The sequence below is a fragment of the Danio rerio genome, chromosome 18, assembly GCF_049306965.1.
Source record: "Danio rerio strain Tuebingen ecotype United States chromosome 18, GRCz12tu, whole genome shotgun sequence".
Lineage (NCBI taxonomy): Eukaryota > Metazoa > Chordata > Actinopteri > Cypriniformes > Danionidae > Danio > Danio rerio.
The window spans coordinates 53,674,822-53,690,000 of record NC_133193.1 but is presented as its reverse complement, the minus strand read 5'-3'; the positions used below and the strand labels follow the sequence as shown (position 1 = coordinate 53,690,000).

General features: G+C 38.8%; 1 protein-coding gene across 5 annotated transcripts in view; it reads left to right on the top strand.

Annotated features, from left to right (window-relative positions):
* The window catches only part of zgc:158464, a 111,620-nt gene that overhangs the window by 82,841 nt on the left and 13,600 nt on the right, over positions 1-15,179 (top strand). For 2 of the 5 annotated variants that reach the window (XM_073929576.1, XM_073929574.1), the window contains one exon: positions 5,435-5,587. The exons of 2 other annotated variants lie outside the window; for them this stretch is intronic. In XM_073929576.1, coding sequence (XP_073785677.1) covers positions 5,435-5,587 — 153 coding nt within the window. The remainder of the gene's footprint in view (positions 1-5,434; positions 5,588-15,179) is intronic. One more of the 5 variants, XM_073929577.1, reaches the window with a different exon arrangement.

The window sequence follows — 15,179 nt, the reverse complement described above, 5'->3', positions numbered from 1 at the left end:
AGTATCCTAATTAAATAAACAGACTTTCATTCATTGCGTAACATCTACAATCTTGTTTTGTAAAATTGAGTCATGAAATCAAAATGGTGAATCGAATTGTGAATTCAATGAATCATTTCACATTCTGATGTTTGTTGTACCTCACAGCTCCCTCTGCTGGAGAAAATAACCACTACATGATCTCTCTAGTACTGGTGTTGATTGGAATTGCTCCTCGTATTTGCAGTAAATGAGGACAGAACACTATAAACGCAGAAGTCTAGTGGTCTTATCCTATGAGTTTGTTAAATGATTCCCCTCTGGAGTCAAAGACAAGGACGAGCTTATTGTCTGTTTATCGGCTGCTGAGGATGACAGGCCGCGCCACACACTGCCAGCTTTATTTATTCCTGTCTCTCCTGTCAAGTGCTGAAAGCAGCAGCGATGCCAAATGAATCATAAGTGTGTGTGTGTGTGTGTGTGTGTGTGTGTGTGTGTTCGTCCGGCCCGGGGGAGAGCCATTTGTTTGCGTCTTCTGTTTGTTTTGGATTGTGTGTCGTGTCGAGCTCTGGTTCTGTCAGACGTACAGAAAGCAGAATGAAGGGATTTGTTTATTGTTTCATTAACCCATGTGTGTGCTGTTGGGTCGTTTTCATCCACTCTGGGCTGATTTTGAAGCTACATTTGGCCACAACTTTTAGCAAATAGGATGCTTTTCGCTGACACTTGTTATTTTGACACGTATTTTGGTGAAAATGCTTTGAAATTATGTGCTGTAATGGCTTTGCAATTAAAAAATGTGATTATAATGGAAGTCACTGAGGCAAAAACAGCATCAGCATCACTAAATAAGAGTCAATCTGAACACAACACTCAAGGGTTAATCAAAAGACATGCAATATAGTGACAGCAAACATCTCATTCCCTCAACAGACTCTGTGTGTTTTAATGAACCGCCACCGGAATGTTCATTCATAACCAGAACTGGCCATCGCAAACTACAATATGTGTCCAAATAATTAATAATGCATGCACTTTTCTAATGCAGTTATAATATAGTCAATTACACAGCATGTCATGTCACAGTATGTGCACTTCAACTGCGGTTGTAAGAATTAATAATGCATGCACAGTTTATAAAATAGCCATTTAAATCTGCTCCTGACTGTGCTTTGAGTTAAATTACAGTATCATGTGTTATTTTTATGTGCATTATAGAGAATATGTATTTATTTTCTTGATTTTTGTATTTTTTATTAGATTTATTGCATATTTACTGTAATTGTGCTTGCTAATTTTTATTTTTGCTTATAATACTCATTTAGATTAATCTTTACAAACACTAATAACTGTAAATGCAATGATTAAAGAATCAAAGTCAACATTTTTTTATTTTATTTAGCATGTTATCATGTTATGATGCCTTAATTCACCTTTATTAGCATTTGTTTTATTTTCACATGGCTGAGATGCTTCTTTTCTATTCTGTTATAATAGAAGCAATTACAGAATCTTATCATTTAAGTTTTGCTGATAAACATTAAATAAACAGCACCAAACAGCACTTTTTATGTATATATTTGTGTGCTATATGGAGATGCACAGTATATGGGTTACATTTACTTTAATAGATGTATTTTTTTAGATTTATCAGCATCACTTAAAGGCACTATATATATATATATATATATATATATATATATATATATATATATATATATATATATATATATATATATATATATATATATATATACAACAGTTCTGTTTGCTACTTGAATCTGATTGGCTGAAAGCCGTGTGATTATCTGCAATACGTGCAGCCTCTTCACCCTTGTGTATTACTCCGCCCACAGAGTGACAGCAGATCAATAAACTCTCTACAGTTTTATTGCAGCTGTTGGACAATATAATGTGCTTTTGAGGCTTTTATAGGTGATAATGTAGTTGTTTAGATTGTGACTACGCAGTTTATTTATAAGGATAGTGTCTATTTTAAATATTTAGAATTTCTAAAAGACATCAGACATCAGCCTGTCATTGAGCAGAGCAAAGGCGCTGGTGAATGAGCAACGACTTCTGCTCTTCTGACGTCAGCTGCTGAGGTGAAAGAATGGCGGAAGAAAGTAGTTCCTCATACAAAAGGATTTTTGACACTCTTGTGTTTGATTTTCTTTTTTATACACACGATTATGCCGTTGAACTGTTGTATAAACGCAATATCACACGTGTAGCAGTGCGATGGGGCTGTATATTATCACTGGTGGGACACGAGGGCAACGTACGCCTCCCACCTGTGCCAATATACAGCCATATGCCACTGCAACTCATGTAATATATATATATATATATATATATATATATATATATATATATATATATATATATATATATATATATATATATATATATATATATATATATATAAGCTCTAGAACAGTAAAATATATACTGTGCCTTTAATGTAGCATGTTTAATTATGCATGCTAATATTAACCATTTTTGCATTTAGTGCCATTGGATACCTACATAAATGAATGTGTGAGAACGCAAAATATTGAATAACACTCTTAAATGCAATATTTAGATAATATTCAATACTCATTTTTGCATTATGTGTCATTTTGTAATGCCTATATTCACTTTTCATCAGTTTTATAACTGGGTTATTAGTGTTTTTTTGTACTGTGATACTAGGTCTATTGTTGTTTTGATTATAGTTTTGAATTAGCTCATAGTTTTTTGTTTTCATTTCAATTTTAGTTAAGGTTTTAATGCATGATGGATGGCAACTCTGGTCTGCAGTGACTTTGAATGTGTTGACAATGCCAATCGTGTGTATTTGTGTGCCGCAGATCGCGTAGACTCGCAGTGTCAGAGCAGTTCTGATATGGATCCTCTTCTCTGTAAATGAGTGGGACGCTCCTGAGAATAGATTTGCTGTCACTGCTCGACTGCACCGGAGCAAGATTACATCCAACAGCATTAATACAGAGCGAAAGAGAAAAGTGCGTTTGCTTTATGCGCTGCAGGAGACACATTTATTGTCGGTGAATAACACACACTCGACAAGATCTGACACGTCTGTAATGAAAGCAGCATATGGAGGTGGAACAGTGTGTGTGTTTTCCTAATGAGCCGGAGACTATAGTGTAAAAGAGTCATTTAAATGCCTGAAAGACTTCTTAATGTCCTTTATTCATGACGACTGGTCATCATACGGTTTGCATATGTGGGTTTATATAGTATTTAATTAAAATGGTATGGTTTGTATGGCATGATATAGTGAAAGTATGGAGCAGAAACAGCTTGGTTTTATTCAGAGGATCTGAGCAAAATATGCTGCATATTAAATTAAATAATTATCAGTGTGATTCCAATTATAGGACTTAGTATTAGAGGATTTTTTAGATGATTACAGCCATATACGCAGCCCAAGAGCGGTCCCTCACTGAGTCTGGTCAGTGTCTGGATGGAGAGCACATGGGTACACTAGGCTGCTGTTGGCAGTGGTGTTAGAGAGGCCAGCAGGGGGCGCTCAACCTGTGGTGTGTATGAGTTCTAATGCCCCAGTATAGTGAAGGGGACTCTATACTGCTCAGTGAGTGCCGTCTTTCAGATGAGATGTTAAACTGAGCTCCTGACTCTCTGTGCTCATTAATAATCTCAAGGTAATTCTGATGAAGAGTAGGGGTGTAACCCCGGTGCCAAACTCCCTCCATCAGCTCTTACCCATCATGGCCTCCCAATCATCCCCATCCACTGAATTGGCTTCATCACAGTCTCTCCGCTCCTCCTATAGCTGGTGTGTGGTGAAGCTCTGGCATCATCCATCATCCTAGTGGAGCTGCACACTGGTGGTGTTGTGAAAAGACCTCCCTCATGATTGTGATGTGCTTTGGGTGTATGGCCGTACATGATACATGTGCTATATTAACACACATTACTTACTATGATCATATTTAATATGATCAAAGCCCTATAGTTTCAAAAATAATCAAGTTATGCATTGTTATGCGGAGATGATGGGAGATAATAAACATATAGATGCGAGATGAGATGCCCAAAGCTGACCCATGCGTGGAAACCTTTAGTTTTGGCCCGCCGTCCCATCTAAAAGGAGAGGGAGAATGATGGGGAGTTGGTTTGGATGAATGCCTTTGACAGAGATCATCATTTTAAATTGAATGTATCCCCTTTTGTTTCTTGGTTTAACTGAGGAGCTACAAATAAGGCAACTAAAATGAAATGTTTGGACAGATAGAGGACAATGCAGGAGCAGCTCGACTAGTGTATTCAGTATTGAGCTCTGTTGTGTTATAAACGCTATTGTTGATGTTTTCCCTATAAAAGTTGATTATAAAACATTAAAAGTTATACTGCATCGTCATTTAATATGTGTTAAAGCAACCTTTTCAAATAATAGGCAAACAAATGAGCTAATTGAACGTAATACGGTTGGTTTATTTACCTTCAGCCCACAGCTCTCAATCAAGTTTGGTTTTTGGCTCATTATTAGAAAGAGTTTGGGCACCCCTGCTCTAGAGGACCATAGAGGAACAGGGGAAGTAAAGGTTCTGGAAATTAACCTTTATTAAAAGCTTATTAATCATGCAGTATTGATACTTGCTTTTTCTGTGAAAAGATGACTGAGTAGTCCAGAATGTGTTCATTATTCCACATCTCCTCCAAAGTCTTCTGATGTGAATAACTCGAGTCATTCAGCGGAGTGATATGGAGCTGTGATGCGCTCTAAACTGACCGCTAAGAGCGCTGTTCATAGCCTTCATGCAAATCTGACAATAGTTTATGAAAAATCATCAAACTTCAGGATAAAAAAACAGAATTTAGGTAATTCTACCTAACAGAAGAGTTATGTGTGTGTGTGTGTGTGTGTGCTCCTGAATGTTCTCCAGTGCTGTGTGTTTTCTGCTGCGGTTCCTCCTGTTTCTGTTTCCAGACTGTGTGTGTTTGAACTTCTGATCTGCTTTATTGATGCTGACTTTCTCCCTCTGTTCTCTTCTCTTCTGTTCTTCTGTGTGTGTGTGTGTGTGTGTGTGTGTGTGTGTGCGTGTGTGTGCATGTGTATGTGCATGCATGTTTGGTTGTGCATGTGTGTGTGCGTGTGTATGCATGTGTGTGCATGCATGTGTGTGTGTGTATGCGTATGTGCATGCCTGGATGTGTGTGTGTGTGTGTGTATGCGTGGTTGTTTGTTTGCATGCATACGTGTATGTGTGTGTGTGCGTGCATGCTTGTGCGTGCGTGCGTGTGTGTGCGTGTGTGTGTGTGTGTGTGTGTGTGTGTATGCATGTGTGTGTGTATGCGTATGTGCATGCCTGGATGTGTGTGTGTGTGTGTGTGTGGTTGTTTGTTTGCATGCATACGTGTATGTGTGTGTGTGCGTGCATGCTTGTGTGTGCTTGTTCGTGTGTGTGTGTGTGTGTGTCTGCAGTAGAGATTAAAGTGATCAAGGATCTGCCGTGGCCTCCTCCGGTCGGCCAGCTGAACTCCAGTCCTCTGCTGATGGAGGCAGTGGAGGCTCCGTCCTCTCCGGGCTCCAGCTCCTCCGCCTGTGACCCTCAGCAGCAGCAGCCGCAGCAGTTGGGTGGGTCGGCGAGTCTCTCAGTACACCTGTGCTCCTCCAGTTCTGCTGCTCCACCGTATTTGCATGTCTCTATTGACCTTCTTCTGCAATGCGGAAGTGTGTTTGATTTTGCAGTGGAGCCTTTACACGTGTGTGTTTCTCTGAAGCAACATAGTTGATGAAGTCAGAGCGAACTGGAAAGTCCTTCCCCCATACACACTGCATTACACACACCAAAAGTGCTCATTTGTTTATTGCAATTTAACGCAAAGATGATATAATACATGCGTAAATACATAAAAGGGCTTTAAAAAAATCCAGTATTTAATACGGTCAAGCATTCAGGATGCTGATGAGTGCCGTAACAGTCTTGTGTAACATCTCAACTGTTTCAGAACTCCCGACTCGGGTTCATATGGGAGAAGTGCACCGCATGGTGGCCGAGAGAGCTTGAACACACATGCAATTACCCAAAACCCCAGCAAATCCTCCCAATGCAAACAGCAGCCCTGAGTGAGAAGCAGCCGTCTGTCCATTAGCCATTAGAGAGAGTGATATCACACCTCACATCTTCTGAACAGAGGCAGAATAGCTCTCCTTTAAGATCTGTACTGTATCTGAGTGTGAACAAGGCGTTATTGCTCCTCTGGAATATCCTGTAGCGTTTGTGCTCCTCAAACAGGCTCTTCAACACATATGCGGAGATAAAGTGGATGGGCTGCTGTGAGATTAACGCTTATTTCCAGCAGAATTCAGCATTTGTTTGCAGTGAAGCAGAAAATTATGGAGGACTCGAGTCCAGCTTTCTGCAAACCCCTCATTGGCTTTAATAGAGCTGAGCGTCTGACTCTTCTGAAGCGTTCATGATTACCTTCACACTTTACACCTCCGCGAAACACAATCACACAGACGCTTTCCTCTGAATGTGGGAAAGCCATTGTAGCCTGGAGAATACAGATGTTCAGGTCCTCAGGTTTCTGTCTGTCAGTCTGTGTGCGTGTGTGTGTGTGTGTGTGTGTGTGTGCGTGTGTGTGTGTTTTATTGGGAATGCCATTGCAGTATTGTATGACGGTTGTAAACTGGATTTACAGTTGAAGTCACAATTATTTGACCTCCTGTGAATTGTTTTATTTGTCAAATATTTTCCTGATGATGTTTCTCAGATTCAGGAATTGTTCACAGTATTTCCTATAATATTTTATTCTTCTTGAGAAAGTCTTATTTGTTTTGTTTCGGCTAGAATAAAAGCAGTTTTTAATTGTTTTAAAGCCATGCTAAGCTCAATATTATTGGCCCCTTCAGCAATATTAGTGTTGGATTGTCTCCAGAACAAACCACTGTTATACAATGACTTTCCTAATTACCCTAACTTTACCCTGATTACCCTAGTGAAGCCTTTACATGTCACTAAGCTGAACACTAGTGTCTTGAAGAATATCTAGTCTAATATGATGTGCTGTCATCATGACAAAGAGAAAATAAATCAGTTATTAGAAATGAGTTATTAACAGTGTTATGACTTGTTCTCTCCATTAAACAGAAATTGGCTAATAGTTCGGACTTCAGCTGTATGTGTGAGACGGTGAACTGAAGGTATCTGTTTCTGGCTCTGTGGCATGTGGATTTAAGCACGCCGGGCGGCTGTAAGTTAACCTGGCTTGATCCGGCCAGCGGTTTTCCTTCAGAGATTAACCGTAAGATGATCCGTCGCTCTGCTTTTTCACAGGAATAAACAGGTCAAAGGGTTGTTTCACAGAGACGAGTAAAATCACCCGCCGACGCTGCTGTCTGACTCACTTCTGATTGACGGAGGCTCAAATACACAAGAAAAACTCTGAAGATCAAAACACAGAAACTCCAACTCTGATGCAGACACAAAACATAAACCTAAATTCAGATCTAAAACACTCAGATTTAGACCTAAAACAAAGAATCTAATTCAGGTCAAAAACTCTATAACTCAGAGTCAGATCAAAACCGGTACTCCAATTCAGATTACAAGCAGTAAAAATTGTATTCATAATAAAAATAATAAAACACACAAACTATTTTTCAGACTGTAAAAACAAAACTGATTCAGATCCAAAACTGTGATTCAGACTTAAAACATAGTAAGTGATTCAGATCAAAATCACAGAAACTCTTTTTCAGATCCATAACACAGAAACTTGTTCAGATCCACAACTTTGATTCAGATTAAAAAACAAAGACACTCTGATTCAGATTAAAAACACAAAAGTGATTTAAATCCAAAACTCTGACCCAGATCAAAAACACTTCAAAGTGGGTACTCCAATTCAGATTGAAAACAATAAAAATTGTATTCATATTAAAAATAATACAATAGAAACTGATTCAGATCTAGAGCTTTGATTCAGATTCAAAACTGATTCAGATTAAAAACACTGCAACTCCTTTTCAGATTCATAACACAGATACTGATTCAGATACAAAACTCTGATTCAGACCTAAAACCCTGAAATTCCAATTCATATTAAAAACAGTAAAAATCTGATTTAGATTAGAAATAAAGCTATGATTCAGATCAAAATCACAGAAACTCTTTTTCATATCCATAACACAGAAACTGATTCAGATCTTAAACTTTGATTCAGTTTCAAAAACACAGAACCTGATTCAGATTAAAAACAGTAAAACTCTGATTCAGATTAAAAAAAACAAACAAAAAACTAATCCTCATTCAGATCAAAACACTCAACTTAAAACGATGTATGTGAACATGGCTTTATAAATATGAATCAAAATGTTTGTTTTTGCACAAGATATTCCATTCTTTTTTAATTTTAGTCATCAACACAACTGTTTAAAGCACTGCTTTACGAAGGAATTAAATAATAATTATAAGAAATTAAACCTAACCAGTACTACCATATTTCAACTGAACAGTCTAATAAACATATGTTTAATATTTCAAATGAAAAATATACAAAAAAAGCTGATTCAAATGAATAATGAAAATTATTACAATAAAATACTATTATTAAATGTAAATAATTTTGTTCTTTAGTCATTTAGAAATTAATTTATTACCACAAGTGCTGCTTTAAATATTAACTAAGTGTCAAAACCTTTTGTTGCATGATAAACACACACACACACACACACACACACACACACACACTCACACACTATTAAAGGATTAAAGAATTACGTCTTTCTAAAGACTTCGTGTTTTAAAGCAGCACTCTTCGCCTCAGCAGCGGCTCTACTACTAGTTTTTCATTTATACCTTTGTTCACAACTAAACAGCATGTGACAGGCTGTCTCATCCATCTGACCAGATTTTAATTTTTGCATGCGACTTGATGGGCCAGAAATTAAATTTGCATATAAATATCAGCGTATTCTTTTGTTTTCCTCAAGAAAAGACGCAGTCTTTTGTTTCCGGCTCTGAATTAATTGCTGCTGCTTTCCGTGCTTTTCTTTTGGGCTCATATCTGCGTCATGTCTCTGTAGAATAGGAAATAATATAATGAAAGGATATCAAGATTTGATTATGAGGGGTCTAAACCCGTGGAGACCTGCTTTTCTTTTCCTTTGTATGACACAGTGAATGTGTTCTTGCGCTTTAATGAAGACGAGAAACAAAACTGAGTGTTTTTTACTTGAACAGCAGCTCAGGATGTGAATCTGTGTCTTCATTTGCTCTTCCCATTGTCATTATTCTGAATATGAATACATGATTGATCACAGAACACATAGATACTGATTCAGATCCAATGCACAGCAACTCTGATTCCAAAACTCAGATTCAGATCCAAATATGTGATTCAGACCCAAAAAACAGAAACCGAGTTAGATACAAAACACAGAATCTCTGATTCAGATTCAAAACTCTGATTCAGATCTAAAATCCAGAACCTTATTCAGATCCAAAGCACAATCTGGTTCAGATCCAAAACACAGAAACTCTAATTTAGATCTAAATCTCTGATTCAGATTCAAAACTCTGATTTAGATTCAAAGCAGAAAAACTGATTCAGATCCAAAATATAGAAACTCTGATTTAGATCCAAAACACTGAAACTGATTCAGATCCGAAATACAGAAACTCTAATTCAGATCCAGAACAAAGAAACTGGTTCAGATCCAAAACAATGAAACTCTGATTCAGATCTAAAACACTAATTTAGATCCAAAATACAGAAATTGATTCAGATCTAAAACACAGAAACTGATTCAGATTCGAAATAAAAAAACTGATGCAGATCCGAAACACAGAAACTGATTCAGATCCAAAACACTGAAACTGATTCAAATCCGAAATAAAGAAACTGGTTTAGATCCAAAACACAATAACTGATTCAGATCTAAAACACAGAAACCGATTCAGATCCAAAATACAGAAACTGATTCAGATCCAAAACACAGAAACTGATTCAGATCTAAAACACAGAAACTGATTCAGATCCAAAACACTGAAACTGATTCAGATCCGAAATAAAGAAACTGATTCAGATCCAAAACACAAAAACTGATTCAGATCTAAAACACAGAAACTGATTCAGATCCAAAACACTGAAACTGATTCAGATCCGAAATACAGAAACTCTAATTCAGATCCAGAACAAAGAAACTGGTTCAGATCCAAAACAATGAAACTCTGATTCAGATCTAAAACACTAATTTAGATCCAAAATACAGAAATTGATTCAGATCTAAAACACAGAAACTGATTCAGATTCGAAATAAAAAAACTGATGCAGATCCGAAACACAGAAACTGATTCAGATCCAAAACACTGAAACTGATTCAAATCCGAAATAAAGAAACTGGTTTAGATCCAAAACACAATAACTGATTCAGATCTAAAACACAGAAACCGATTCAGATCCAAAATACAGAAACTGATTCAGATCCAAAACACAGAAACTGATTCAGATCTAAAACACAGAAACTGATTCAGATCCAAAACACTGAAACTGATTCAGATCCGAAATAAAGAAACTGATTCAGATCCAAAACACAAAAACTGATTCAGATCTAAAACACAGAAACTGATTCAGATCCAAAACACTGAAACTGATTCAGATCCAAAATACAGAAACTGATTCAGATCTGAAATAAAAAAACTGATTCAGATCCAAAACACAAAAACTGATTCAGATCTAAAACACAGAAACCGATTCAGATCCAAAATACAGAAACTGATTCAGATCCAAAATACAGAAACTGATTCAGATCTAAAATAAAAAAACTGATTCAGATCCGAAATAAAGAAACTGATTCAAATCCAAAACACAGAAACCAATTCAGATCCAAAATGCAGAAACTGATTCAGGTCTGAAATAAAGAAATTGAATCATATCCAAAATACAGAAACTCTGATTGAGATCCAATAGTTTGATTCAGATCCAAAGCACAGAAACTCTGATTCAGATCCAGAACACTGATTCAGATTCAAAACCCATAAACAGATTCAGATCTAAAGCACACACTGAGTGTTTTTGACTCTAACAGCAGGTCAGGAGTGACTCTGAATGTGAAGCTGTGTCTTAATCTGCTGTTCCCGCTCTTCTGCAGAATATGAAGCACTCAGTCTGGTTAGTCACGGACTGGAGAATTGAATTGCGCTGCTGATTTATGATCGGTCTCCCCACTGAGCCCTGCTCGCGCTTCCATTAGTAAATTAGAAGATGGGAATTAATTAGAGCCTTTAATTAGTAAATGTGTTCAGATGTAACCCTCACTGTATGCTTTAGTGTAGAGCAGAGTCATTTGTATGAGTCTCCAGTCGTCTGTGTGCATTCAGAACACACATGGCTAACGCTGATCTAACAGCACTGCTTTATTGATCAGAAGAGTCTACATTTATATTGTACATTTTCATTTTGCTGATTATTGTGAAAAACACACACAAACAGTGCAGACTAGTTCTACAGTTGCATTTGTACGGAGAGTCTTCAGCCTGATGTTGATGAACTCAGACTTGAATCCTGATGATGGACAGCAGCTTGTGTCTGATTTGTGCATGTGATCGCTCAGTGTGTGTGTGTTATCTCCTGGTGCGGTGTGTGTGTGATCACTCAGTGTGTGTTATCTCCTGCTGAGGTGTGTGTAAATGCTCTTATCTCCTGATGAAGGTTGTGTTTGCGCTGGGAGTTTCCCTCAGTCATCCGTCGCTCTGATCTGATACGGGTTTTCATTTAATGCTGTCAGGTTTAACTCAGAGCTTCAGTCCGGCTCTGGATCAAGTGTGTTTTCTGCTGTTCAACAGAGATTCACACACACACACACACACTAATGTGATAAATGCTATTAATCTGCATCTGTTCACTCTTATAAATAACTTAGCATTCTGAAAGGATGAGATGAGTTTGTTTGCATGTACACTCATGGGCCACTTTATTAGGTACACCGTAATAGGACAAGGTCGGACCCCTTTTGCCTTCAGTACTGCCTTAATCCTTCATGCCAGAGATTCAACAAGATACTGGAAATACTCCTCAGAGATTTTGCTCTATATTAACATGACAGCATCACACAGTTGCTCAGCATGAATGAGTATTTACACCCCTCACAGATCTCTCTTCATCATTCATATTCTCTAGATGAAGCCCTGTTCATATACAGTAGATTAGTCAGGACCAGAGACAAAACTGATCGACTCATCGAACAAAAACTGAAGATCACAGTCCAGAAACGAGAGCGCAAAAGACATATGTTGTGGAGAATATTAAAAACTGTTTTTATAAACTGGTAGAATCAGGCAGGCCATTGCATGTTACTCATTTGCATATTTAAATTCCTCTCCACTTTGCATCAGAGGACACGCCCACTGTCAGCAGTCACTGTAGGGAATCAGGGACACTGTCTGAATGTGTCTGTCAGATGCTTCATCACTGTCACACACACACACACACACACACGTTGTCCTCAGCTTTATTTGACAGGCTGCTTTGTCTTCTTCGCTGTGGTGTGTTATGAGTGATGGTGAAGGGTGTTTGTTAGAGGAAGGTGAAGCAGAGAGTCTGACGTCTAACTTGTCATGCGCAGCAGTCTGCATCTGTGTCTTCATCTGCAGCGGTGTCTGTGTATATGCATATGTCTGTGGCAGTGGCTGCATCTGTGTGTGCCGGTGGCTGTGTCTGAGTCTAAGGCTGTCTGCATCTGTGCTTAAATCTGCATATGTGTCTCCGCCTACATCTACATTCGGGGTTGAATCTGAATATGTCTGCATCTGCATCTGGGGTTGAGTCTGGGAGTCTGAGTCTGTCTACATCTACATTTATGTCTGGGTTTGAGTCTGTTTCTGCTTCTATGTCTTGTTCTGACTGTGTCTACATCTATGTCTGAGTCTGTTTGAGTCTGATTCTGTCTGTGTCTGTGTCTACATCTACATCAGTGTCTGCATCTGCATTTGCATCTATGTTGGTCTGAATCTGTCTACATCTGGGTTTGAGTCCGAGTCTGTCTGTGTCTACATCTACGTCTGGGATTGAGTCTGCATCTGTATCCACATCTACGTCTATGTCTGCTTTTACATCTGCAGCTGTCTGTCTGTGTCTACATCTGCCTCTGGGTTTGAGTCTCTGTCTGCATCTGCATTTGAGGTTATAGTCTGTCCGTCTATGTCTGTGTTCGTCTGCGTCCACATCTGCATTTGAGTCTGCGTTGGTCTGAGTCTGCATCCAGCTACAGCACTTAAGTCACACACATGACCACTGCTGATTGGCCTCGCTATCACCATGGTTACAGACATTTTCATGAGGGTCACGTAGGGGTCACGCTTTGTGTTTTGGAGGGTCACAATATGCTTGTCACCTTCACTTACACTGCTTGTGTTTTATTTTCCAGCACTCACGTTCATTTTTAGGCACACACATACACACACACACACACACACACACATACACACACACTTGTCTTCCTTTCTAAAGAGCGTTCAGATGGTGATTTGACAGTTATGATGGGGTTGAAAGGCGTGTTTCCATGGCAACAGGCCCTTTTCTTCACAGGCATACAGTTTATGCCAAACAGTAAACAGAAATTATGACACACACACACACAGTCTGAGCTCTTCAAGTCTACTTTAACACTGTTGCATGCTCATAATGCTGGTTATCCGTGCTGATATTCAAGTGCATCTTGCATGAATATTTCAATGCTCATTATCATGCGTCTGGATTACACGTGCACATGCAGCAGCAGATGAGGATTTCTGATTTGTTGTGCTAACAGAAGAAGCTAACATTACAATGATCCATGTCAGTAATTTATGTGCACATACTGCGCATCTAACCTTGCTTGTGTTCTGGTGTACTCACACTATGTACAGTTGCCTTGACCCGGGCTGAAGCACGCTTGTCCCCCCTGCTGTCCCCCCCGACGGCCCGCACTCACATTACATTCGCGCCTGAGCATGCTTACATCATCGATGATGCGCTGTTCAGTTTAAGAAGCAAAGCGCTCTCGCTCAGCACAGTGGACATTTCTTTAATTATATCGTTTAGTGGTTTGATATGCGGTGACACACAGTCAGATATTACACCAAACAGATCAGCCTCTTGACGCTCATAAACAATCATAAAGCTCTAGTGCTGCAGGAATGAGCAGGTCTGCTGAAGCTGAGGTGAGGGGGTTTGTGTCTTATATAATCTACAACATGTTTGTGTTCATTGAACAGTAAGAATGATTATTAAATCCATATCAAACAGTTCCTTAAAATCACGTCTCGTCTTCAGTTTCAGGCTCAGGCGCGCTTTGCACTCACACACAAGCGTACCGCACCAAAGCCCTAGTGAACCACGCTCAGAGCCCGATTCAGCGCACTCACACTTCTCAAACCATCCGGGAAACGGGCATGCGCATGGTTTGGATAGCATAGTGTACACTTTTCATATCATTAAACTATGATCAGTAGGAATATTGAAATGTTCTGTACCGCGGGAAACACTGACCTCAAAAAGTGCCTTTGCTGTACATAAAAATGTTCAAGTGTTTAATAAATAAATACACAAACATAATTCATCATCAGAGATCGCCACAGAGGAATAAACTGCCAACTATTCCAGCATATGTTTCACACAGGGGATGCCCTTTCAGCCGCAACCCAAAACTGGGAAACACCCATACACACTCATACACATACACACACACACACACACACTCATACACTCATACACTACGCCAGTTCAGTAGATCAGTTCCCCTATAGCGCATGTGTTTGGACTGTGGAGGAAACCGGAGCACCCGGAGGAAACCCACGCCAACACAGGGAGAACATGCAAACTCCACACAGAAACACCAACTGACCCAGCCGAGACTCAAACCAGAGACCTTCTTGCTGTGAGGCCTCAGTGCGACACCACGGAGCCACCATTCTGCCTAAATAAAATAAGTATTTGAAAATAGATATTGTAAGTATTTTCTATTTGATTATGAAACAGTAAAAATGGTAAAAAACATTTGAATATTACAATGTAAAATAGCAGGAATCTATCTTCATGTTAATCTGCCAGTGGGGGGAGGAAAATACTGACATTTACAGTGTGTGGAAAGTTTATTTTGCTCACCCCATCAGCAGATTATTTAACATGTTTTCGGGACAAAATCTCTTCATTTTGCCTTCATGTTTTCTCATCACAGATCA